Here is a 27,508-nt window from a genome sequence, read left to right as displayed (position 1 = left end):
AATGCATAAATTTCCTTGTCCAAGAAACCCCTCTTCAATACAAGTGGTGTTATTTATAGAAACTATGGGACAATGTGCATGTACCAAAATCAATGGCAAAACATATATTTCTCTGTTTTATTTTGTTGCAATTTAAAAAGTCAAATATAAGTCAATTTACAAATTACTATGTACAAATTTCAACAACTGCTATTTGACATTGTAAAATTGCATAAAATGAGTATAACAAAATGGATGATGACACATAAAAATAGAAATGAGCGAAAGATACATGTGTTTTATAAAATATGTGTGAAATGTAAGAGAATGCTTGGCATTCTATGAAAACACTGATGCACAATAATATGCATATATCAAATTGTAATATTTTGGTAAGAATTATCGAATAAGATTACAGGACACTTTTACTCAGCAAAGAGATCCTTTTGGTATCACATTATCACCATACAACAAAATACTGATTCAATGTTTGGTAATTAAATTTACATATAGATGAGAGTTCAGAAGAAATGCATGCTAGTTAAACCCTGAATCATATGACTATACATGTTTGCCGATGTCTTGTGACATCTTACAGCACCTTTAAATAGTGTGACTTTTAAAGTCTTACTACATATATCCATAGGCCCCTATTTTGTTACCATAGCAACAAAACTATAGATACAGCAGCATATTTTTGGCACATTACGGGGACTCTCAATACATCAACACACTTTCAGACCACAACATCTGATTTAAAGAACAAATTGTCAATTTCGTGCACAAGTTCGTCGGGATTAATGGTGTAGCTCCCAGACGTTGTGGTGGAGTTTCCGTCATCGTCCCGCGTGATGACACTCTCACTGACTGTGTCGTCAATGTCCTGTAAAGAGTATCTGAGACCAAATGTACTATGAGTGGCTTCATCTAAGGTGTCTAAGTGGGTGTGGCCATTCACAAAACTCAGACCACGATCTGATGACAAGCACAGTATCCGAGACAACGACGATTGGTTGTGTGTGTCTTGGCTCGAGCGCCCGTGTCTATTTTTAGCACAATCTATTGTTGTATTGGCAGTCACACTGTCATCACTAAAACTAATGTTTCTATGGTAATTATCATTGGAGGGTAGCTTTTTCTGGTAGCTGGAATGTAATGCGTTTCCATGCTTGTTGGGGATATTATGGGATTGTTCCCCTTGTGGATACTCATTGGTGTATGCTTGCCTTGTTTCTTCTGAAATCAAAAAACAATAATCAATCTCGGCTTGAATGTATACAAGGGCAGTAAAATCAATCCAACACAATCTAACATTGACATGACAAACTACAAATTATTAATAAAGCATGGCTAATATTTTAAAACAGAAAAAGGCAAAATAACGCATGAAAATTATCGAACATGCTACACACTCTTAAGGGAGTATCAAGTCAGGATGCAAAACAAAAAAACCGAAAACAAACAAATCATCACACATAAACATAATTTATTATAGTACAGGCAAATATAGATTGTGAATCATGGGCTATCAGTTGTGCATGCTCGACTTACCGAGCTGCAATAGACAGATGTCTTGGTCAGACCAGACACTGGCAATAGAAGTCTAGGGGATAGAACCAACAAATTGTATTTCTACAGGGAATTCATAAGTCTAATCATAGGATATCTCTCCACTTTCAAAATTAAATCTATTGACTCCCATATATGCCCGAGTTTACCGAAAAAATTGAAAATGATTTTGACAAAGGCAAATCAGTACACTTCCATATTGCTGAACTAAAACGAAAGCTATGAGTCACAAAATTATGTTTCAAGGGTAGTGTACCTGAATCACTCATGGGGTTTCCCCTGTTGCTATTTATATCCTCTTCGCTGCCTCCCCTTCCACTGTCACTAGTAGCTGACTCTGCAGACATTTCACTGTCATCATCATCTGCCTTCCTGGACATGGGGTCTCTCCTGGTCTAGAAAATTATCAAAGAGAATCGTTAGAATGTAAAAGCAAGTCAATTGCTGGGGGGAATTATTTCTGCAATTATGAGTTCAAAAGAAAGATCCCAAGATAAAAACGTATAAATTGACTTTTTGCATGTATGGGTAACTTTTGTGCATCTTTGTAAGGTACATTAGAGAAGAGAATTTGGCCGAAAAGTAAGAAATATCTTGTGTTGTGTTGATCAAACGAAGCGATTTCTGGACCAAATGTGCAGAACTGTGATTAGCCTTGTTTGGGTGTTAATCCCTGTTCAGCCTTTTTTATCCTAAATAATGAATGGAGGACCCTTCAATGTCAAGCAACACTTGTAACTCTTGGAACCAATTTAAATTTTCCACTGTACTGAAGGAATTATTTTGGAAATAAAAGATCTGCATGAGTTTATAAGTGTTGGAGGGTTTTTAAGCAGGGTGTAATGCGAACACTGGCGTTTAACAACAATGCCCCCACATGATATCCCCCCCGCCCACCACCTCCCTGCACGGGCCCTGTAATCAACAATCATTTCTCACCTCAAGCTCTTCCACAACCTTTCACATTCTAATAAATACTATCTTTTCCTCTTAAAAGGAAGAATGTGATTCTGACTTTGGATTGAGCATCAATTTACATACAAAGGAAGAAAATTGCTCTTGATTTGTACTTAAACTGAAAAGAATGTGCTAATATTTTGAACATTATGTATGATATCCTGGTGAGGCACATAAATAAAGAGTTACAAAAAATATTACTCAGAATAAGCGTCTACCTTTTCCTGTAACTGTCGAAGCCAGGCAGGTGATTTGATCTGTTGGTGATACAACGTATTGAGGTTTTTCTCAGTCAAGTGGTCCTTAGACAAGTCCATGTGTAGGGTATTGTTAGCCATAATGGAACTACAAGCCTGTGGACCCTGTGTGAAAACAAAGAATTACACAGTTACTGAACATCCTTAAATCTAAATAACATTCTTCATGAAAGTGCAATGAAGAGAGACAATTGTGTGAGTGAGAGGGGGGGGGGGCTAAAAATTATATTTTCAAAAAGGTAAAACAAGAGAAAATCATACACTGGGCATATCTATGAATTGATCATATTTAAAATAAGTTAAACCTGTTTAACTGGGCATATTTATAAACATAATTGGGTATATCATTTAACTCTTTAACATTACACAGGCATGCATTCACTCGTGCATTGTCACATGACTATGTCAACTTGATAGCGAGGGGATAACAAATTGAATCACTCAAAAATGTTATTTGATCATATAACAGCTTCTAAATATAACACAATTAATTTTTTTCTAAATCAAACAGTACTTGTGTGATATTTTTTTGGATAAATTGATCGGGAAAATATAAAAACAAATTTGCAGAGACTCAGTTAAATTTTTTGTCAGTTTTTGTTGAGATAAAGCGACACTGAGTCAACTTAAAGGAGCATATTGACAATTGTTATGACCTTCAAACACTTTACATGACCTAACAAAGAGCAAAAGATTACAGACATTTCTGTAATTACCTACACTGGCTACAAAGGAAGCAAGCCTTCAACATTTAAACAATCCTATGTGCAGGGCTACATTGATCACCTGCGTCCACAAAACCAATTAAAGGTGAACTTGAATTTGTAAAAGTTTACTTGTTGAGGAACTGTGAAGAGCAATTTGGTGAAATTTAAAGCCATCTTAACAGTTATTTAAGTGATACTAGAGCTTCTTGGGTTGTGCATAGCTGAATTAAAGGGCTGGTTACGATATCCCAAAAAATTGCATTATTCACCTCTAAACTTCTGTTAAAACCTTAAACTTTCAAAATGTTTCATCGAATGCGATAAGTGAAAATTTAAAAAATCAATTCCAGAACAACGTTGATGTTATGAAGACGATGTTTGTGTTTGCCTCTCTGAGATCATGGAGACATTGGTGAGAGTCCAATGTTGTCTAAAACCTTATTAAAGTGGTCTGCAAATTTGTCAATATCCTCTGGCAATACCGAATTACAAAGAAAATCCAACGAAAAAACAAAGGCCTGAGCAGGGATGAGTTGGGCATGTCAGTATGCAGGAAGCTTTCATTTCAACATAACAAAATTTTAAAGAGCACATTCCAAGAACATGAAAACTTGTCTTTTAGCTGAATTTAGGAAAGGTTCATGACTGTTTTAGTAGGTGTTGATTGCCAAGAGTATTAGATAATTAAGATACTGTAAAACAGAGATATAAATATTGACTCTGGGACGAGCAGGTCCCAGGGGCCTTACATAAACATGATTCTTGGCCCAAATGGATTTCAATTGAATTGTATCATTTTGTTAGGAGGTATTTCATAAACAGTTGATTCCTTGAGAAAGTGAAATGGTCAATAGAGGAAAATCTTAATATCCTATACAAACACAGAAGTCATTTAAAATTATCAGGATAATAGTTTCCTCAAAATATTATACTTGCGGTCTGAGAGGAGTTTCTTAAGTATATGTGAAAAACTTGCTGCGTATCATTTAATCAAGAATTTATACATTTCTAACAGGATTATCCAGCCAAAAATTTCTCTTTCTCTGATTGCCAAATCACGAAGCTAGAATGATTTCACATCAAATGTTACTTGTAAATAAAACCATTTGATACATAATATTTATAATAAATGTATGAGTATTCTGAGGAAATGTCTACTTTTGGTCATTTTATGTCCCTAATCAATGCCAATAAAATTCTGGGATCACCTGACATAACTGTTCCATTAATCTTTGACCACTGGTCATTTATCTTCATAATCTATTCATGTTCAGATCAACCAGAACAAATTTACCTAATTACCATTAACAGTTACACTTAGCATGAAAACCTGGCTTTCTCGATCTAGTTCAATCAATTCTTGTGTCACCTTGTCCACCATACCTACAGGGGTCAAGTGACATGATACCCGATAAAAATTCAAAGACTAGCTGGGTATTTATAAAATCAGAAGTCTCCAGTATTTTACCACTGGAGTGTTAATTTGATTATTTCTACCATAGATTACCATGGAAAGAAAAAGTGTGATTAATTACATTTTTTTGTGTTTGTCAGATAAGCATGACAACAAATTTTACTGCTCGTTGACAAAGAGGAATTTTGTATAAAAGTCTAGAAAATATAAATTGTACCCTATACCTTATTAATCAAACTAAGTAATGAAATACACTTAAAACTGACTACTTTACTGACTATGGATCACAGAGGCATGAAGCTAGGATGATCAGAGCAAACACGGTAAATTACTGAAAGAGTTTCTGAAAAAGTTTTGACAACATGTGGTTACCTCTGATGATTTTTCCTCCATGGAGTAGACAGAATGGGGATTCTTCATGTAGGAAGAGAATGAGGTGATATTTGTCAGAGACGAGATGTTCATGGAATCGTCGTCACTTAATGAAAAGCTGACTTCCTTCTTATTTCTGGGCTTCATTTCTGTAAACTGTGACGACTCAGTTGTAAGACTCTCCTGCTTCTTCATACCAATCACAATCTCGTCTCGTGTCTTTTTCTGAAGTTGTCGATGTCTGTCCACATACTTCACAACGCAAATGGCAGCGATGATAGCAACAGAAAGGATGACAGTCACCACGACGATGGCGACAACGATTAATATGTTACTTTCTCCGGAGTCCTGAGAATGTGGGCCTAGTACTGTATTGTTACTGACAGTGATGATAACATTCAGGTTGGCATACATGGTGAAAACTCCATTTTTTACTGCCAACACGAGCCTATACGAGTCAGCATCATACAGATGCATCGTCTTGGCAATGATTAACTCCCCTGTCGCGGAGTTCATTTTGAAAAGATCATTTTTACTAGGTTCCACTTGGTGGATGTAGAATGAAAGCATGGAATTATTTCCTTCATCAATGTCATCTGCTTGTATTCTGGCAATCACGGATTCTTTGGGAGTGGTGTACATGAGTTTGATTGTGTTATTAAGATTATCAGGGTAGATAATCCTTGGCATATTGTCATTGGCATCCAGTACATGAATAGTTACAAGTGCCACACTGGAGCGCTGGGGAGTTCCTTTGTCTGATACTGTTACATTAAAGTTATACACTGTCTTCAGCTCTCTGTCCAGCATTCCAGCCTTTAGTAAACCGGTATCATAATCAAGAATAAATTCAGGGTAACGAGGGGATGCAAAATCAAAAGAGAATTGACCATTAGGTCCTGCATCTGGATCTTCTGCAAAGAGGCGCCCAACAATGGGCAGGTTCTTCTGTTCTTCTACAACATAAAATTCAAAGTGGGACTTCTTAAAATGTGGAGTATTGTCATTCTCATCTTCCAGGGTCAGTCTGATAAGGGTGGAAGATTTAAGCTGTGGATTACCAGCATCAGATGCATTCACGTGGAACAAAATGACTGGATTTATTTCACGGTCCAGTGACTTTGTCACAGTGACCACTCCTAATGTGGGATGAACCTTAAAATTATCTTTTCCGTCAGTGTGCATGAAATAGGTGACTTTTCCAGCCAGACCCGAGTCCTTGTCCACTGCTTCCACAGTGGTGATGACTTCGTTTGGTGGATTGTTCTCCATGATGGTGGCCCTGTATATAGACTGTAGAAACACTGGACTGTTGTCATTGACATCTAGCACATTGATGAGGAAGCTGGATGTGTTCTGGTGCTGGGGAATCCCCTGGTCTTGGCACTGAATGGTTACATTATGAACATGCTTAGATTCATAATCCAGTGGATTTTTGATGGTCACTTTGTACATGTTGGTGAAAATTTCCTCAATTCTGAAAAATTGTCCCAGCACTTGACACTGGACTTTTCCGTTTGCACCACTGTCTCGATCTGACACAGCAAAGTTGGCCACATACCTCCCAACCTCTGCCGATTCCAGAATATCCGCTCCATCCGGAAGCAGATTCACACTGATTTGTGGGGCATTGTCATTAACATCCAAAATGTTGATATTTACAATGGAGGTGGATGACTTGGGTTCTCTTCCTTTATCCTGCACTTCCACTAAAAATTGATAATTATCTTCCTCTTCAAAGTCAATTTCTGAAATGGTGTAAATTTCCCCCGAGGTTTCATTAACAGCAAATTTGTCCTTTATTTTTTGTGGCACTCTTGAATTAAATGAAAAAGTAAATTCACCATTTTCATCAATATCCAAATCTTGGGCTGATAAAGTTAAAACACTTTTCCCAACTGGATGATTTTCTGGAATAGCAGCATCATATTTAGCCTGAGAAAATAATGGTCTATTGTCATTGTCATCGATCACAGTGATATTCACAAGAACAGCCCCGGACCGCTGAGGAAACCCGCCATCTTTGGCAACAATTTCAACTTGGTAGAAGTCTAAAGTTTCACGATCTAACTTATAACGAACAATGAGTCCTAAATCTGTGGTTCCATCGATATTTTTGATTTCTTTCAACCCAAACATTTCGTTGCTGGGTTTAAGCGTGTAGGATTGAATGGAATTGTTGACACCCATGTCTGGGTCCACGGCTCCACTGGTCAGGAGGACGTAATCCACAGGCACGGATTCCTGAACATTCAGAGCCACCTGGGATTTAGGAAATGTTGGAGCATTGTCATTGGCATCTACAATGTTAACTTTGATTGTAAAAATCTTGAAGAGATCTAGATTACTGTGTTGAGGGTGTTGCTTGTAAACTGCCACACTGAATTCCAGAACACATTGAATTTCGTATTCACAGAGAACTTCTCTATCAAGAACATTTGCAGTTTTGATTGTGCTGGATTTCTCATCAATCATAAAGAATGAGGCATCTTTACTTCCTTGAGTTAGAATTTGAAATTTCATGCGGTCAAGTTCCTCCTGAGTCACATTGGCCTTCAGTAAACTGTCCACTGCTACATTTCCGACAAACGTTTCTTGAGACTGTTGCTCCAGTAAATCGTATCGCAGAGAAATTTCCTGCCCCACAGTCATTTGAGTATATATGTCCAAAGCAAGAAGGAGAAATAGTTGTCGGATCCCTTGCCCCATCATGCATTATTGACGAAAATCCATAAAGAAGAAAAAAATGGTTTATTGGCTATGTCTTCATAAGGGACCAAACTGTCTGTTGTATGGTGATAAAGAACACTTCACACACCTACAAAAAAAAAAAATAAAATATGTTACATATTTACAAACCAAAAAACTCAGTCATGTACAAAGTAATTTTTTAAGTCATTATGATTGATTGTGGTTTTTAAAAAAAATAAATGAGCAAAAGTATTCTACGTATGAAGATGAATTAAACTTTCATAAATCATAATTAAACTGTAGGAAGTGTTTAAAAGATCCTTCCTGAGCAAATTCACCTGAAAAAAGATGTATCAATCCAAACAACAAAATCAATGTTTAACTCCACAAGACAAGGGCCCAGATTTCCACTCACACAATAACACTACAGGTCCATGAAAAATGCATGGACACATTTTCTGATGGACTCATGAAGTGGGAGGGGCTTAATATTCATTCCTAGCTCCATACCAACACCAACTGACCAATCACAATGGCTTATTGACCAATCAAAACATGCCACTGTCCACTCTAAAGAATAGGTATAGGCTTGTGCAAACAGTTTCTATTGCTACAAATCTATAATGGGTTGTCATTAGACTTTAATAAACACATAATATGGTGTAACTAATTTCAATAATTACAGAAATATTCCATGACTTTCATTTTCATGACCAATTCAAGAAATAAAAAAACAACAACTTGTTAATCAAAATGTATATATATATATATATATATATATATATATATATATATATATATGTAAAAATATTTTTATCTTAAATAATTATTCACTTTATTTCATAAATATATTTTTTTAAAAATAAGTACCATAAAATTCCCTGTGGCTACAGAGTAACCAGTGAATAAACTGTTAATGAGGGCAAGACCTGGTTTTGATAATCACCTCTCATTGTTTGTAAATAACAGTATATTTGTATAAACAAACAGCAGCATTCCTAGAAGAACACACTCTAATGTGTTGATTGTAATAATATGTAAAAGCTTTTATGTAATGTATGTTTTTACTACCATCTCCCAAAAGATTTATTAAAAGGAACAACCAATGAAACATTTTAATAGAAAAAAATGCTTCTAATATTCCAAAGAATCCGTATCAACAAATTAGAATACATATTTATCAACATACTGGGAACAGATATACATTTCTTCATATTCACCAGTCTTTGTGTACAAACTACAAATTATTGTCCATAAAATTAATCAAAAAATGGATATTTTTGATATTTTCAGGGTGGGTGAAGTGCAGAAGATGCATAAAACATCAATCGAATGATATCTACAGTAATTTTTGAAATTGTTTTCAAAATGAAAACAAAACACACAAGCACACACAAAAATAACAAAAACCCTGAAACAAACAAACCAAAACCAAAAAAAAAATAATAAAAAACCAAAATCAAAATCAAAACAAATAAAACTCCCAAAAATCAACATCTCAAGTAGGATCAACACCTGGGGTGGTGGTGTCTGTCCATGGGAGGGTAGGTCTCCTTCACACAGTCAGTATTATAGAATCGGAGTACTGTTACTCAGGCAAACATCTTTACTGTCTAATATATTTGAGTTTGACTTATCCTGTCCATGTAATGAAATAATCAGATAATCTTATCAGGATTTACTAACAAAGCTTTAGTAGCTTTTAACGTATTTACAAGATTGCAAACTCCATTGTTTGCTTTTTCCTCTGGTGTTATTAAAAGGAAGAGCAAGGTTAAGAATTTGAATAATAGCTTTTGGATTCAGTTTTATGCTTTTTAAATTAATATCAATTGTTGTCAATAAATTGTTCAATCAGATAGACATTGATTTACAATGCCCTGAAATTAGGGACAGAGCTGGATTTTCAAATTCCATCTGGCTTTCAAGTCATCAGGGTACATTTTACTTGTAATAAAAAGTTTTTCACAACTATCACCAGACAAATGAAAAATAACCCCAAGATACTAAGTATAATAAGAAACAATCTGAACACATACCAATCTTAATTAATTACTAAAAATTGAAACTATTATAATCTTGATAGACACCATGATTTTAACCTAGAAGAACAAATTACATGTACTTGTAAATTGCTCTTAGTCATGCGAGTGTGGGCTATAGATAAAATAATAGACACTTTAGAAAAAAGTATACACTGGGATTTTTAAAAAAAATAGAACGTGTCCTTGCTATAGTGGGTGATGTTAGCAATTTCTCTGAATTGAACTTTGGCCAAATATTTGATTGTACTAGTATGTCTCATTAGACTTTAATTATCCAACAGTTAAAGGATTTGACTTTAATGTTTCAGTTCTGTATCAATGTCCTTAAGCTGAAAATCTCTTCTATGGATTAAGTCTTGCTTGCCAAGGGAGATAACTCACTGACAAGAGAGGTTATCAATGGTTAGAGAAGATTAGAGCATACTACCTTTTCTTTTGGTATTCAAACATACCCAGTCAATATTACTAAAGTTATCAATCCCCTCTGAATCTGCCAAAAACTGCCCTTCTTAGCAACCATAAGAGTTCCTGTCACTCATAAGAGAGAATGTCTCATGACAGCAAAACAACGAAAATTGTTACACACTTGCTGAGATTAAAGAGGCAATAAATTTGCCAGCACACCGTGTTGTTGGTGTACCCGTAGAGTCTAACCTGAAGTCAACCCAAAATTTCAGGGTACCCGAGGAATTTCTTACTGAATATTATCAATGAAATTGAAAGTTTCTCATCGAAAACTCCTTTATCAATCAATCAAACATCCTGTCCCCCTTAATTCAAACTATGACAAAGAAATGACATACATACCAACACAAGGACTTCCTAATCAAAACTACAGAAAAATAACCAAAGAACTTTGCTTAAAGTAATTCAATCAGTTGTAAATCATTTAAGTTTGTCACAATTTTGCAGGCCTGTCTGTCAGGCATATGTCTGATGGCAGCTTTAACAAGTTTATAACCCTTTTTTGTGATTTCCTGCAGGAAACCAGAACATGTACAGTGTATATATCAATGCCTCGTGACTGTCTTTGTTAGGGGTGTCAGAACAGAACAATCGTACCATTAACACTAGAACCATCTGTTCTTCAGATTCTTCTGAGCAGACTGTATGTAAACTGAATGAAAATTCAGCATTTAGTGAATATAAACACCAACTGAAGTGTTATATGGTTTATATAAGGGAGGTAACTCAGATCATCTGAGCTCTTTAAGGTGCTGTGGTATCAGATGATCTACAAGGATGGTGTCAATGGTTATCTTTGGTCTGTCAGCAAGATGTCTTCTTTAACGAAATAAATATCCCCTAGACACCATGCCTAAATCTGATTAGCTTGAACACCCTATCAGCAGCATGCTTCTTACTTATTCATTTCACAAGATAAAAGATATTGTTAAAGACAGAAGGAAAATTAACCAATTTACACCTGAGCAAAAACACTTCCAGTCTAGCAAATCGTAGTGGTCAAGACAGTCAGAAATGAATGGACCGACAATCTGATTATGACCAGTGTCAGCTTCAACACCAGTCAGTATTATGGTCAGCGGAACAGCAGCTTAATGACTCCTCCGGTCATGGTAATTTCATTACATGTTTTATGTATTTATTGATTCTGATAGGTGTCTCCTCCAGACCGTTCTCTAACCTAGTACATGCTCCACTGCATCATGTGTTCTACTATATCAAATATCAACATGCAGATTCTACCAGTCTATAATGAGATAAAGTTGATCTTAATTATATATTTTCAAAAAAAAACATTTCTTGAATAGATTGGAATATTCTATTTTTTTTTTTTTTTTTGCTGTACATCCATTTTTTTTTTTAAAATACTGCATTATAAAATGATGAAAGTAAATAATTTTCTCATAAAAACAATATGGTTTTTCCTTCTTTGAAAAAAAAAATCCAGTCACAAATTATATATAATACTTTCAGTGACCCCCTAAGTAAAGTAATTCATCATAGCCTTTCCCCTTTCTCTTATGAATTTAAAGTAATGCATAAAAAAAATTTCTTCTAAATCACACAGGTTCAATACTTACCAGTGTAGTGACAACACTGTATTGTTCAATGTCAATAGCGACTGTGTTTTTGTCTCTAAATTCTTACCATTTTAATAACAAGAATAGAAAAAAATTTTGAGGACTTCTTATTTTCACAAAGGTATGTAAGTTCAAGTACAACCAAATGAAACCATTTCAATCTGAAGTGCTCTCAATGCAATGAAAATTCGTATTCTTTCTCTACAAAAAGTATTGATAATGATTAGAAGAAAGTATTTCAAATTCCAAATAATGATTTCGTCAAAAGAGAAATAAAAATGAATTTAAATGGATTTAAAAGATTAATAATGCGCATTAGTGGAAACTGAGTAAATATCCTCTAAAAAATACAGGCATATCCTACCAAACAGAGTACCAAAGAGAATGGTCATTAGTGAGGCAATCGGAGCTTGCACGAGCTGAGCAATTCACACGCTGTCCCCGTATTGACATAAACTGTGTAGGGGTGGGCACAGCAATTTTCACACAGTATTCAACATTTTCATCATATGGAGGTCTCAATTGATCTAATGGTATGATCAACAGAGCAGCGTGTTAGTGTATTGTTGCTATTACCCCACATATAATTATCAAAAATTAAAAATTTTATTCTCTAACATTTGACAGATTTTACTGCCATCAAAATTCTAATAAAGGGAAAATATGTACAGCCATGTCTAAAACTGTGCAATGCTGAGTCATTCAGTAAAATCAATCAACACTCCATCTGAATTTTCGCTACGCTGTACTAATGCACTATCCAGGTACTATATGTCCCCCCCCCCCACCAACTACTAAAATATTCTTTTACATTATTGAAGGGTTATGTTAATTCTAAAGACACTTAAACTGTGACTATTGCAGCCCTTCAATTCTTTCTGTATAGACTACTTGGCTACCTCTTCAAAGGAAAAATTGATTATGTTCAGAAATGTTGGTCACCTTTTTTTTTTTTTAAATTTCTGGACTCAGAAATTCTACTGTGGAGGTCTCTATTCCATTAAAATTTTATTGAATAAAACAAAGGGGTCTTGCACAATATGACAGTAGGACGCCTACCAGTCAACACTTTTGAAATATTTCACTAAAAATAAATTCGCAACTCTAATCAATGTTACATTTGAATTACTTAAATTTTATTTACGTCTACTTCTTTAGATAAAAATAAAAGGATTTTTCTTTCAAAGTCATACCCAATTAACAGCATTCCTGTCAATATTTAATTAAAAGGAGAATTTTCAAGGATATTTTAATGCAAAAAAAAAACAACAAAAAAAAAACAAATGAAAAAAAAGTTTACAGGATAAAAAAGACATAAAGAATACCTTGTGTCAGGATATCCATCTTAAAAAGCTGTCATGATCACACATATTAATGATAGCCAAGAACATGATCATCCGTTTTCATTAATCGAAGTAAAACAGCATTTTTTTTTACGCCACAAGTGTTCTGTGGTGATTCATAGCTTTCGCATGTAAGTAAAACGGATCACTTCAGTCTGTCAATACCTGGTCAATCGAACAACTCAATTTTGTTAAAATCCTTGAATGCCTAATTAAAAGAAAAAATTCTTTCTAAACACAATTTTGTTAGAAACTTTCAAGTTGGTTCCCACATAATAGGGAGCACATTAAGGTGTTCTTACAGGAAAATAACAAGCCGAACAATTATGTTAATTTCCTATTGGTGTTCACTTGTTAGTGACTTCGGAGTAGCCTTTGTCAGTGAAGGTTTCTGGTGGTTAGGAGATCAAAATGGGTTTTTAACATATCGTTAATTTAAAACATAGAAAAATATCAATATTGAATGTACAATTTGCTATGAATGAAATTCTGTCTTTAAATAGAATCTGATGCTTTTTATGTTGATGGTGGAACTAAACAAAAAGGGTTGGGCAAGGAAAAACTCAAGATATGGCCCAGTGAAGCAAATAATGGCGGGCTTATTTTGTTCTTGCAAAAATTTGAAGTCTGGAGACAACTTACTCATCAATGCTTTTGCTTACCTAACATACTCTTCACAAGCCCTAGTCAAATCAATAACCAATGGATTAAGATAGAAGAATATTTTTGAACACCTATGTAAAGAGAAAATGTCAGACGAGGTTATGTGTCCCTAGGATAGGTTGATCGATTTGATGTGGAGATAGTTGGAGCCGCAGAATGGAGCACACTTACCAAGCAAACATATATTTCTGTAGTTTACAATTATTGAAAAATTACCACAAAATGACTATTGGGTACAATTTTGTAATTTTGTAATTCCATTCTAAAACCAGCCACTTTCTTTATTATCCTATTAATTTGAATTAAAAAAAAAAAATTAATGCACTGTATTTCCAGCAGGAAATTTAGACATGTCAAAATTTTTAAATGGTTTTAAGGATGATTGGGTTCAAATATTTACAATCTAATGCATAGGATACAGAAAAAAAGTAGATGAAAATTTCATCATGTCTTCCTTTCAGCTGGTTGTTTGACTCAAACAGACGTGACATCAGTTCTCTAACTACATTGATGAACAGCTTTAGAATTTCCAATATTAACTTAAAAGATCAGATTTGTGAAAAATTGAAAACCAAACAACCAGCAGGTATTTATGCTAGTTATTGAATATGACAAAAAAGAGAGCTTTTGAATTGAATATAGCCCCCAATGAACACAAATCTGTAAAACTAATAATATTCTCTCTATGTTCAGATTGGATAATGCATGATGCAAAATATTTGAAAAGCACTTAAACATAGGCATGCTAATCTGCCCTACTCTAAAAATGAGGGGTTCCCCACATCGTTTCATCAAAGTCTTCTGAAAGTTTCTTTTTTCCCCTCCAATACAAGGCATCACACTTACACAGATGTGTTCTTCGTGACGTGAAATTAAATCAAATAAAGATACCTCTATAAACATACAGTACAGGCTGACAATTTTAAATCTCTGTTAAAAAGTTTTTAAAGACACTTGTTTAAATCTTGTCTTTAAGTTATGAATTTAAGATATTTAGAAAGAAATTGCTTACATCTTCTCCGTTTTAGTAATCCATACCTCAGAGAAATATTTTTTTTTTACATTTCATCTCTGAAAAATGTCCTGACAAATCAAACTGAATGGGCTCAGTGACTTCATTTTGGCATTTTGTTATGACTTTCTGTTTCACTGTTTCAGTACATGAACTCATTGTTTTTTGATTGTGATCTAAACAAACTGCTATCTCATATTTAAATGCTCATTAGTGAAAGTTGAACAGCAATATTCAAACTCGATCAAGGGTTCCCGGGCCAAAGAACAGGGTGCACAATTTTTTTTTTTAAAATGTCGAAATTAGGTCTCTATTCAAACAAAAATAAATTTCACAAACAGGACAAGAAGTATGAAATTAAAAAAAACACGTCATTAGCAGATAAATACGCTGCAACATATGATATATTCAAATTAAAAAAATACATCAACAGCAGGTAGATTATAATAAGCAGCACACTGCTGTATATGGTATATTCGAATCTAAAAAAGGAACAGTTTGTATGTATGAATGTGTTGAAAATACAAAAATAAAACATTAAAAAAAAAAAAAAAAGAACAAAAGCACCAGAACATTACAATAGGGCTGCATTCATTTCATAGCAGCTACATGGTACCTAATAGTGCTAACTAAGAATGAGACAGAACATTTAGGCTAGTTAACAAGCATTAGCTGATAAGATCTACATAGCTATAACCGTGCAGCGAGCATGAGCTAGGCAAACCACTGCAATCTTTTGTTGTAAACTTTTTTGGTGGATAAATTAGCAGACTTATACTTACAGCACAATTGGTAGTACATGTAGCTCTATCATTGAATTTAAAGGAATGAATATTTAGCTTGTTTGTATTATGGGGGTATAAAAACAATGGGGGGGGGGGGGGGGGGGGTGTAATTTGTCTTATCATCAATGGTTATACTCTGTAATTCAACTTCCTTGTATTCAACATATAGGATTTTTATGTTCAGTTGAAACATGACTTGCATGTGATAGTTTATATTGAGAATTATAAACACTGAAACAGCCAAGGTTTAGGTTCAATTTGTTTTCTTATACACTATATATCATCTTCTGAAGTATGAAGAATGTACACAAAATATTTTTCATTTCACCATAATTGATGTGTAACAACTAGCCAAAACATTTCTTTTCTTATTAAGTCCGGCATACTGTAAACTGATGGTCATATTTTCTATAAAAAAGAAATTATAATTTTACTATGGTAAGTGGAAGGCTTGATTTTAGCAGTTGATTACCATTAGAAAGGCATGTATCACAGGAGAAGATCAAAGACATTAGCAAAAGGTGGATGAAGACGTCAACTTGATGACAGGAACTTACATGCATGATTGATGTTGGAAATCATAAAAAAAATGTGTGGGACATTGTTGGAATGCACTGAAACTATCCAGGCATTCAAGTGATCCAGGAAAAAAAGAATACCATGCAGAAACCATTTGAAAAAAAAGCACCATTAGAGAAAGTTTAGTCACTAAAAATTTGACACGAGCCTAAAATAAAGCAGTAATCTGAAATATCTCTTTACTGTAGAATAACAATTCAGTAAATCAGCAAACTGTTTAACACATATTTTTGAAAACTAAATGAATGCACATAAAAATAGATTACCTTTATTTGGAACCTGTGTCCATTTTGCCGAAAACAAATACTAACCAAAAAAGGCTGAAGGTACATAATAAGTAAAGTAAAAACATGGCATTCTTGTGATGCTAATAATTGCTTGGCTTTTTATTAAGGAATCAATGAGTCCGTTATTTAGAAGGTCTACCTACCCCTCAAATAAAATTCTAATGGACTTCTGTCATTGTTGACTTTACTGAATAAAAGAATTTTCATCCCCAGAGTAAATCACATTGTCCCCTTCAACTTGTTTTCTTTCTGTATTTAGTGGTTCCTGTATAGGTCACACAAGCCTTCCAGTGTCCGGCAATGCTAGCATTCATACATAGTAAATAATTCCACAGGCCATTCAAAGCAAAAATGTTCATTCAGTGCAATTTATTTATGATATTATTAATTACAGCAAAAATCTATGTAATGTGTACTTGTTGACTGTTTATATTTAGAAACGGACTGCACTTTCATCTACCACCAATACTCAATGATACAGTTATAATTACGACCAGTCTACACCGGATGTCCTCATCAACACAGTGTAATGTGAATTAACTGTGATGTCACCAAAAAAAAAAAGGGAGAGGGTATACCTGTGACATATAAAAAATGTAGTCAATTTTACACATTGGAAACGAGGAGTTCAAATTGTAATTAAATGTCTAATTAGGGAGTAGAAGTGGATATCAATCTGTTGCAGAATGCAGTAATTTTGAATTATATGTCTACAGAGTCTATGTGATTTCATGTAGGTCCATATGGATTTATCACCCAATCTACAACCAAAACAAGACAATTATTCCAAAAAAAAAAGAGAATGATATTATTCTAAACTATTGTCATCTGGAAGAAATTGTCACTGATAGAGTCCAAACAAGCACAATAAAACAATCGGGATGTTCCATCACTATTAAACAAGTGACAATATGACCAGAAGCATTGCAGAAATATCCCAAAAGTCAATTGTCATCTGGGCTCTAATTTGTCTACTATTTTCAAGTGAAAGAGTTATATAAGAATCTAGTTCTGCAGAGCATTGGTGGTGATCCCAGGCTTTGTGTACAACACACGGCACCACGCAGTCTCGATCATTAGCATAAACCTACAATCTAATGTTATGTACCATAAAAAGTCATACATTAGACAACTGAAGTTCGAAATGTTGTTACATTCTGTCACCAGTTCAATGGATTCAATCTATTAGCTTTCAATTTTGACAGAGATTTAAAGAATAAACTCAAAGAAAAAAATCTGCTATCATAATATTTGATGATTCAGAAAATTGCCATTTTTTAAATTAAAATTTGAACTTTTATGGATTATATGAGCCCCATAAAATACATTAAGAATTTAAAAAGTCTTTGATCAAACTTTTAAAAAATCAATGTGCATCTTTCTATATGTAAGTCCTAGCTATGAACTGAGGAATTTGATCCTCATGATTTGGTAGAGTACCATTACAAAGAGGGGGACATTCTCACACTGAAACAATGCTGATAAAAGTGTAAAAGGGCATTAAATGATAAACCTAAATGCCAGTCAAAATGATCGACATACAAACAATGAAAATCCTTCTGTTTACATGGAAAATTCTGAACTCCCTCTTAACCTTTCACAATTCTTAACACTTCTGATTTTTTAAATATTTCAAATAAACTTCCAAGGAGAAATCACAGGAAACACAGTAGTCTTTTTTTAATTATAATTACAAATTACTTGATAGTTTGCTAAGGATGTGCAAGCTACTGTGGAACATAATATTCACCAAAGTGAGCTGAACTTCTACTCTTAAAGTAGACAGGATGATGTAAAATACTGCAAGAATTTTTGTTCTCTTTACAAAATATGCCATTCAGACGGTCTTCCATGAAAATAAGTCCACATTTCTGAGACAATCTTCCTCCATTGAAACAAAACGTTACAACAGTAATGCTAACTGTGTTTTTTAGGGACAGAGAGGTACCCGCGGGTAGTTCAGACAGACTTGGTCATCACAGCAGCCTTTAAGACGTCTAACCACTAATGACTTGAGCGGCTATACAAATATTTCTGTACTGATGATCAGTATTGTCACGGCCCTGTATTGCCCTCTAAATCCTCCCATTGATGCCCTAATGACTGTTTTCCTTCAAATCTGCCACCCTAAGAAAAACACGACACCCCTCACTCAAGTCATCACATTGTGTGCTGCGGTAACTTCTACCCAGGAAATGTGTGATTAATGGGGACTTGGGTTGGATAATTTGTCTTGTGGACACTTGTGGTCATCTTGACCTTGATGGGTTTCACCTTTACGAGGTAGAGATGATGGATTACTGTCACTTTTTTAAAGTGATTAATCCAAGTTTATTTTATTCTGAAATCTTGCACAAAAGCTAGTGAAAAATCATTTTCTTATAATGATGAAAATTTGTAGTCAAGTATCTTCCATGTAAATAAAATTTTGTAAGCACAGAAGAAAAAATCATGGGATATAAATGATTTCTTTTAAATATCATAAGGTGCAGACTTCCTGAAGTGAAATCCACACCTGACTTTAATCGCCTTGCCTAATCTACTAGTTGACGTCTATATATTCAGAGATACAGATCACCCACATTAAATACCGAAATTCTGTCAATCACAGATGAGCAATTTCTCCTTCAATAATATCACTTTAATATTCCTGTGATGATACGAATTCTCCGACTTTGGATTCTGTGATATCAAAACGGAACAAATATCCTGGTACTGCTGAACCATGTATCAACGAATTAAAAAGTCTTTAGAGTCCAAAGAATTTAATAATAATTGAGCAGGTCATTTAACAATCTAAAAAAGCCTAACGGGGGATACCCATTTACATGAAAAGACCCTCATCTAAAATGAAATCTAATTTGAATTTCACCTAACATGAGAAATTACAAAATCTGAGAATCATTCATTTTAATTCATTCTTTTTTAACCATCTTCTCTTGGTCTCCTTCCCTTTTGTGGCAAATTCTGTTTGGCAGAAACTTTATTTGTTGAACAATATCATGTACTTTATTAGCAGATGCAAGGATTTACAAAATAAAATTCAATGAATGGATTCATTTGGTACGTGTTTCTTGCTAAATTTGAGTGCAGCCATTATATCTAATATCTGATAAAATCTGAAGAAAATGGTGGTAAAAATAACATTTTTATGAATGATGCAATGTATTTCTCTTAAAATTGTAGCTGTAATTTTTAGCAACTGGTGTGGTGATGATTAATAATCTACACGCATGTGTATTTAGTCTATATTTGTAGGATGTACCTATAATGTAATATTAGAAATTTGATAATTTAAGAAAATGTTACTTACAAAAATATGCTCACACACACACACACGATAGAAATGGTTGAGATGATTAAATGAAAAGGGACTGGAATGCTCTCTGGATCTGGTTGATCATATCCGGAGTAGTGGTAGAGCGCTGGTGGATCTGGAATGCTTGGTTGTTACACTGCTTTGTCAGGAGACAAGAAGCGTAGGCAGCACAGATTGTAGGACCATACGCTGAGAAAGTAGCACTGAAATAGAATACAAAAAAATATAACAAATAGCATGTCGAAATGTGTGTGTTGTACGTATCTTTAGACACAATAGTACATGTAAAAGGGAGGAATAAAATACGAATGACCAGACTGGGATTCCAACATGGGCCCCCTGAATTTCCAGTCAGGTGCACTACCAACCAAACAAATTAGTCATAGGATCAAACCCACTCCCTCTTTGCCCCTGAAGACAGTCCGGTTTATATAGGGAAAAGTCATGACATCAAATGAATTAGGGAGAAAATAAAAAGGAACAGACCGGATTCAAAACTAGAGATCCTTGAATCTCTAGTCAGGTACTCTAAAACTTAACTATCTTACCATAGATAATCAGACTGTCTTGTCCTCTGCTCAAACAGTTTGTGATTTCCTGATGTTTTTACAAATTAACATGTATTATAGATTATTTCATTTACAGCTTAATGAGCAATTTAGAAGCAAATTTGATTAAACACTCATCTCACATGCATTCTATGTTTTATCCAAAGACTGAGTTGTAGCCCATTCCTAATCTACTTTACACAGACAGATGCTGAAGTGGGGGTGCTTGTGATTAATGCCCTTAATTAATGAGTTTAGGACCCTGAAATCCTGAGATACGGTCGACCCGATGACCTGGTAGTCTTTAGGTCCTCCATTCTGACAAACCATCTAATGACCCATCAAAAATGATTAGTTCCGACATCAGGACCTTGTTGACAATTTCTAAAACTTGTCCATTCCTAGCCCTGAAGTTTAAGATTTGTCACGACCCCCTCTCAATGAAGACAAATTTAATTTGCATGATTTCATCGGCTGAATATTCAACTCATCACATTAGCAATTCCTAAAACAAACATCATTATCAAAATACATGAATGGCACACAATTTCTTTTCATGGTTTCAAGAAGATTCACGTTTTTGCAATTCTCAAGAAAACAAAATGATATTAAATCTTAATATATTAAATATTAAATCCCCCTCCCTCCCTCCAACTACTTCAAATTCGCCCCTTCCTTTGCAGATTTCCACATCATGTCTGCTTGACGTCTTTATTTTAATTGCTGAGAAGTAGACACTATCCTTCCAAATTTCCTGAAAAATCAAATATTCCCCGCAGAAATTATTGTTTTGTTCTTCTGCTTGTTTGCAGATGAGACTTGGTCACCCTTTAAATGAAGGAATGATATTTCAGTCACAAACTCTTGTAATTAACAAAATCACATTTTCTGCTGGGGGATTTTGGAAGGAATTTACTGATCTGTAAATAAAGCAAATAATCCCACAGCAGTCATGACCAAAATTGAGAATGGAATGTAAAAATCTCAATTACAGAACCCAGTGAAGGATGCAGTATCGTAACCTCCAGTTGCCATGATACAACAGGGATGCGTGGTTACTTGATGCAACTTATTCTATTGTTCTGTTCGAGACACTTATCATGATACATAATATAACAATTTGATAATCAAACTTGAATCAATCACCTGTAAAATGATTTCTGTCAAAAAATACCAAGCGTAGCCTCTACACCATGCTGGTAGTCAGGTCCAAACACAATACCCATGTTTGCTTTTCTTGATTTATCCCCAGAAATCTCGTTAATTTTTACAAAATGCATTTGAATTGATGAATTATTCAAATCCTGTATTGTATCATTTGATAGAGATATCATTCTAGAAGACAAGAGCCCAACCTCAGCTGATCAGACTATTCTACATGCAACTTTCCGACTCTCCTGCCAAATCAAATACTGATCTCAACGAATGTCAACAACTGAAAAAATAAATAATGGATCTATATCTCTAGACCTGTCTCAATTTCTAATCAATTGCCCCTTGTCGTAAGGCTCACCTTTGAGAGTTGTCATACAAACAGACAAACAGTTGAACACATTTATCTCCTCAAAGTGGGAGAGGTACTAAATGATATAGCAGAATCTAGCAAGTCAAAAGAACTGTTTTCTTCTACAAATCCATATGATTGCTGCAATATATTCCAACCACATCAGCAGTTCTTTGATATTGCGGTATTTATTGGTTTGTGCGATACTGGTATATCTAAATCTGACTGAAAAGTGGCATTACATGTTTTTACATCGTGACTAGTTCAGTATATCATACAAAATCAATATTTTGTACTAAAATGAAAAACGGTATTTCTATGGCAACTTCATTTGATTTTTATATGCATACCTCGAGAAAATACCCAAATAATGATAGTCTCTTCCAATTTTTTTCAACAACTGCTTTTAACCAATTTGAACAAAATACACAAAGCCATGATTGATCCTCCAAGTGACAGAGATAAATGGGTATCGATACAAATACAAACGTTTTCACCGTGTTCTCATTAAATTCCACGGATCACATGAAACATGAACATGGTCCACACTGAAACTGGCTTACCTTCTTGTGACTTCAGCAGACAACTATGACAGACATCTTTGATTTGACTGCAGATTTCATAAAATAAGATTAATGATTGCTTGATCTTGATAAATTTCCTGGGTAGTCATTATACCCATCAACAAGACATTAATTAGGATTGTTACTGTTCAAATAGATGAAACAGTCTGTACAGACTGCAAATCTGACAACACAAAAGAATACAGAGAGCAACCATCAGCCAAGATTAAAAAAAAAAAAATTCTGTTCAATTAGCATTTAAAAGTCAGTCGTATCTGATATATACATAAATTATCAATATACTGTATCCAAAGGAAATCATGTAAGGAGACAAGTTATAATATAAAAATAGTAATATTTCAATACAACTGCTTCCAAATATGTGAAGAGCAGGGCATTTCACCCTCAAGTAGAATAAACGAGATTATTGTCTTTAACGAAAGATGTGGTCTCTTGTGAGAAGGATGGACAGACACTGTACAGAGCAGTGGAGGTGGATTATACTGAATCTGTTTAATTTGTACCATTCTCAGGTCCTTCTAGATAGAGGTATCATGTTGCTCTAGAATCATTGTCTTAATTTCTATACATCAAAAGCAGGTAATAAATGTTGAATGGTTAATTTGGCAGTGAGAGTTAAGGGTCCAATTCACCAATGAATTTAAACCTTACTGAATGACTTCAGTCACAAAACACTAATACTGTAAGCCTGTAAGAGGTGAAGTCACCAGCAGAACCAATCTAGCTCATCAATATTTCACAGATTCTCAGATTTCTGATCCTGCTTATGGTTTTGTTCCTGAATTATTAAAACACCTGGCAGGTAGGTGAGAATTGGTGAAGGGTTTTTGCTGAGCCATCCTGGGTCTCCACAGAAGGCAGTCAAATATTCCAGGAATATTGGCTCTAAAAAATGTGATACAAATCCTCCAAAAACTGAATGACTGAAGTCATTCAGTAAGGTTTAAATTCATTGGTGGATTGGACCCTTAACGCTCACTTCCAAATTAACCCCGACTGAACTTTCTGATAGCAATTTTCTCAATTGTTTTTAAATACATGCACCATATCTTACGTATTACCAGTGCTTACTTACTATCCTGAAGAAATGGTGTACCGTAGGAAGAAAAATATAGAACCATTAAAAATTACGATGTTGTTCAGCAAAACAAACTGGATGTCCCCTATTGGGTGGCTATTTGTTTAATGACTATGAAATGTCATGTCCTCATGAAAAACAACTAAAACGTAATGGATTTTCTTTTCATTACAAAAGTGCTGAATTTGGAGATGATGCACTGTTCATAAAATGTCATAAAAACTGCCCACCAAACAAAGCCCATAAAATTCACACAAAAGTCCCAGGCATGGAGAGCTGTGATTTAGAGGTGTGAGGGTCGGGGTAAGGATCATGGTACATATGAAAGCTAATTCTCCCCATCATCTACACCTGCCATGTCCAGTGGCACATTCAGAAATCAATATCCTTTTAAGGAAATTGTCAAATCTTTTTTTTTTTACGACCAGTACAACAAAATATATCAGCATGTAATATGATTTGATGATGTATCTTTTGAACGTAATAAGATCGAATTGAACGGACGCTGCACAGACACGTGGGAGACGCTCGACCATGTGACAGATCATCAGGGATGTAATTACTTTGCCTGATTAGTTTTTCTTTCCTTTGTCTGATGGATCACACCTGGAGATACACACATTACCGATCATCACCTTTTTAATCATTGTCTAAAAGATGGCTGCATTGCTTTATGATGTCAATATTACAACTAAAAACATCAACATTATTCGCTGTTTAAAATTGATCTGCTCATTCATTGTTGAAAGACCATAAAATTTGTCTGGCAAATTTCTAGTTTGTTAAATTGATAGCTACAGCTTGGTAGAAAAATATACACGGTACAAATGATTGTAAAGAGATGTAGAAGGTACATTTAATTGATAAATCAATAGTTGCATGTTATTCTCATTCAATCTTAACGACTGAGGAAAACTGCACGCATATTGACAATATTTCTTTACAGCCACCATTACTACATCAACAGATGTGTCTCCCAAACATCGTCAAATGGCATCACATGTTGCTTAAATTCACAAAACTTTTCCAACGAAACTGCATAAGAGGAGTCATTAAAATTTAATGACAGATTGTTAATAAAACTGAAATAAGGTAAACAGGATATCTCTCAATGTACAATTTTTATTGATTTTCAAGCACTAACAACAAAACTATGATGTACCACCAGTGAAAATCCACATAGGAAAACTGTGGACTATCAGATGGGTGGCAGACATGTTCTTTGTACCATGCAATCAAAGCTTCAGAGCCTACACATTAAACCGATCAATTAAGATGAAATCTGAAAATTCTTTAAACCTGTGCTAATCAGTGCTACCCACTGAATATATTAAAAACAAAAAAGTAAAAATGGCTGTATAGTTAATTGTGTATTTGTAAAACTAACATTTATCATTTCATCCTTTTGATTCCATTGTCATGGATACATGATCAAAGTCATAAAGATGCTTGGCAATAGAAATTCTTCAGGTCTGAAATCTGAAGCTGTTTGGTAACTAGCCCCATGTCTCAGCATCTACAATGTCATGTAAATTTGATGAATCTGTTTTGCAAGTTTACTTTGATGATTCTGTTTTGGCAGGCTGTGTCTTCTGTTGACCGAAGCTGACATTAGGATTTCTTCTAGGTGAAAATTGTCACAATGAGTGGCTCTGTAAATTACCACCAGGTGTTGAACCGGGTCTTCCCATCATCTGCATCAAAGGCCACACATTTGAATGCAGGAGCCAGTATAACCACTGTATTGTACACACTTCATCACAATGTAATTAGAAATTAATTTTTGTTGATGGTTAGAAGATCACCATAATTTGCTGTCATTTATCAAAATTTATGACAGTATCCCTGCCTGTCCCACCCCTTGATGAGTTAATCATGAATCCTCTGGAATTTTAAGCACTGGATACACTTTCAAAGTAAAACTTTTTATACAACTTGATTCATACTATCTACTTCATATCAAATTTATGGCATCACGCAACACACTTAAATATCTTTCACCTATATCTTGTATTTTTGAAATACTGCAGCCAAAAAATGTGAGAATTATAGTCCTTGCTCACCAGATTTATGTTCATTTACTGGCAGACACACAGACAGTGTGATTGCCCTGAAACAATAAGGAGACCTGTGCACTAGGTTGGACATGTGGAATCGCTTGACATGATGGGAAGTAATTTATTTCAGCCTGAAACATATTTTTCTACTTCAGAGAGAATAGAAACTACTTCAGAAGAATTCACCGACACATTGCAAACATACAATGAACCCAAAACATAGCAGTAAATTGAGGGGTGTACATCCTTAACTGCTGTTTAATGAATCCATGCTATTTTATGTAAATGTTGGGAGTTCATGGAAATTTTGACTCCTTTAATTTTTGGACATGAAAAACAAAGTCTGAAAGCTTTCCAATAAACAATATAACATCTTGAAAATGAAATGATCAGTCTTAAGTATTTCATCAATACTAGGTACATAGAGTCCACATGCAAGACTAAGCTTCAGAACTTGACAAGTGTTTCTACAGAGCTCTTTGCTAGCTTGGTGGGGTGCCTTACACATCAGAAGAATACCGGTATTGTTACACAGTCTTTATCCCATACATTCTGCAGACACAAGGCTGAGGTACAGTGTATACCTATATACACACCACATATAGATCACCACCCAACCTTTACTTTGTCAATAAGTTCTCGCTCAATATTCACTGAGAGAAACAGTTACAGGCGACCTTATTTAAAGATGAAAAGAATTATCACAATATAGGCAGAATCTTTAAGCAACTTGTCAGAATAGATGACATCATTTTCAGGAAAGTCAACAGACGTACAACATGAATATCACTGTTATTTTAAAATACTATCCTTTTAAATACTATTTTTGAAAGATGCATTTTCTTTAACTTTAATGATTTTGTTTCATTTGATTACTAATGTTGAATACCTGGTATATCAAGTTTTTCTCCAGAGCAAGAAAGCAATGTCTTGGGAGTTTTATTTTAAAAATATGCTTAGCTTTGTAAGTGTAATTCTCTTCTCCACCTTTTTTTATTACTTTAAGATTTCATAGTCATACTTAAATTTCAACCACATGCAAATACCGATTTTTCAAAACATTTTCTACAGTATAAAGATTTCAAAAAAGATTATATTTTATATTCCTTTCGAGTTTTGCAGATGTCAAGTATGAGAACCGGGCATTACCCATGAATCCATATGTATATGTAATATAATTCAAATTAATCTTAAAATGTACTTTGAAAACATATTTTCATAAAACTGGAGAAATACAACAGTACATATTTAAAATCAATATTTTCATGAAAATTTGTTAATTAAAATGGGAGGATAATTAGATCATAAAAATAAAAGATCTGCTGCTGATGAAATTATTAAAACTGTTGAATTTTATATAAAGTGCTTGTATGAAATAATTCTTCTTTGATTAAATGTTTTCTGAAATGAACAGTATTCTTGATGTATGAACACAATATTCAGAGAATAGAAATATGCTTTGTGTAATTTTATTCCACTACAAGATCTTCAACATTGAATGAAAATTTTAAAACTGAAAATAAATCATCAATTTCAATTCTCACCTCCACATGTCATAAATTAAAGAGGACACTTACCTACTGATAGTAAATCTCAATCCCACAAAGATCACCTGAATATTTGTAAGAAGCTTATCCAGGTACATGCAGTGAATACTTTTCACATAAGCTTGTGCTCAGCAGTACTGCTGTGTATCTTTAAACTCCACCCACA

At 34.4% G+C, this 27,508-nt stretch overlaps 1 protein-coding gene across 5 annotated transcripts; it reads right to left on the bottom strand.

Annotated features, from left to right (window-relative positions):
- Positions 1-103: 103 nt before the first annotated feature.
- On the bottom strand, positions 104-27,508 carry LOC125667251 (protocadherin-11 X-linked-like). 5 transcript variants are annotated; one of them, XM_048900611.2, is made up of 7 exons: positions 27,373-27,508; positions 20,019-20,227; positions 5,256-8,073; positions 2,724-2,867; positions 1,805-1,943; positions 1,531-1,582; positions 1,113-1,215 (listed from the first exon to the last, which is right to left on the bottom strand). In XM_048900611.2, exons 3-6 carry the CDS (start codon positions 7,965-7,967, stop codon positions 1,557-1,559), a joined length of 3,021 nt encoding a protein of 1,006 aa, XP_048756568.1. In that variant the 5' UTR covers positions 7,968-8,073; positions 20,019-20,227; positions 27,373-27,508; the 3' UTR covers positions 1,113-1,215; positions 1,531-1,556. The 5 variants fall into 5 exon arrangements, with proteins under 5 accessions (XP_048778966.1, XP_056011827.1, XP_056011825.1 ...); XM_048923009.2 differs by lacking the exon at positions 1,531-1,582 and having other exon boundaries at positions 104-1,215; positions 27,373-27,506; XM_056155852.1 differs by lacking the exons at positions 1,531-1,582; positions 20,019-20,227; positions 27,373-27,508 and adding an exon at positions 15,055-17,265 and having other exon boundaries at positions 104-1,215.

Source organism: Ostrea edulis, chromosome 2, assembly GCF_947568905.1.
Source record: "Ostrea edulis chromosome 2, xbOstEdul1.1, whole genome shotgun sequence".
Lineage (NCBI taxonomy): Eukaryota > Metazoa > Mollusca > Bivalvia > Ostreida > Ostreidae > Ostrea > Ostrea edulis.
The sequence above is the reverse complement of the archived record's forward strand: the minus strand, read 5'-3'. Positions and strand labels throughout refer to the sequence as shown.

What these genes read in the sequence shown, in the direction of transcription:
- LOC125667251 (XM_048923009.2), bottom strand. Translation starts at nt 7,967, where the DNA reads ATGATGGGGCAAGGGATCCGACAACTATTTCTCCTTCTTGCTTTGGAC. An exon ending in TGGAGGAAAAATCATCAGAG is followed by an intron (nt 2,868 to 5,255) that starts GTAACCACATGT and finishes GTTTTCACACAG; the next exon opens with GGTCCACAGGCTTGTAGTTC. An exon ending in AAACCCCATGAGTGATTCAG is followed by an intron (nt 1,216 to 1,804) that starts GTACACTACCCT and finishes TTTTGATTTCAG; the next exon opens with AAGAAACAAGGCAAGCATAC.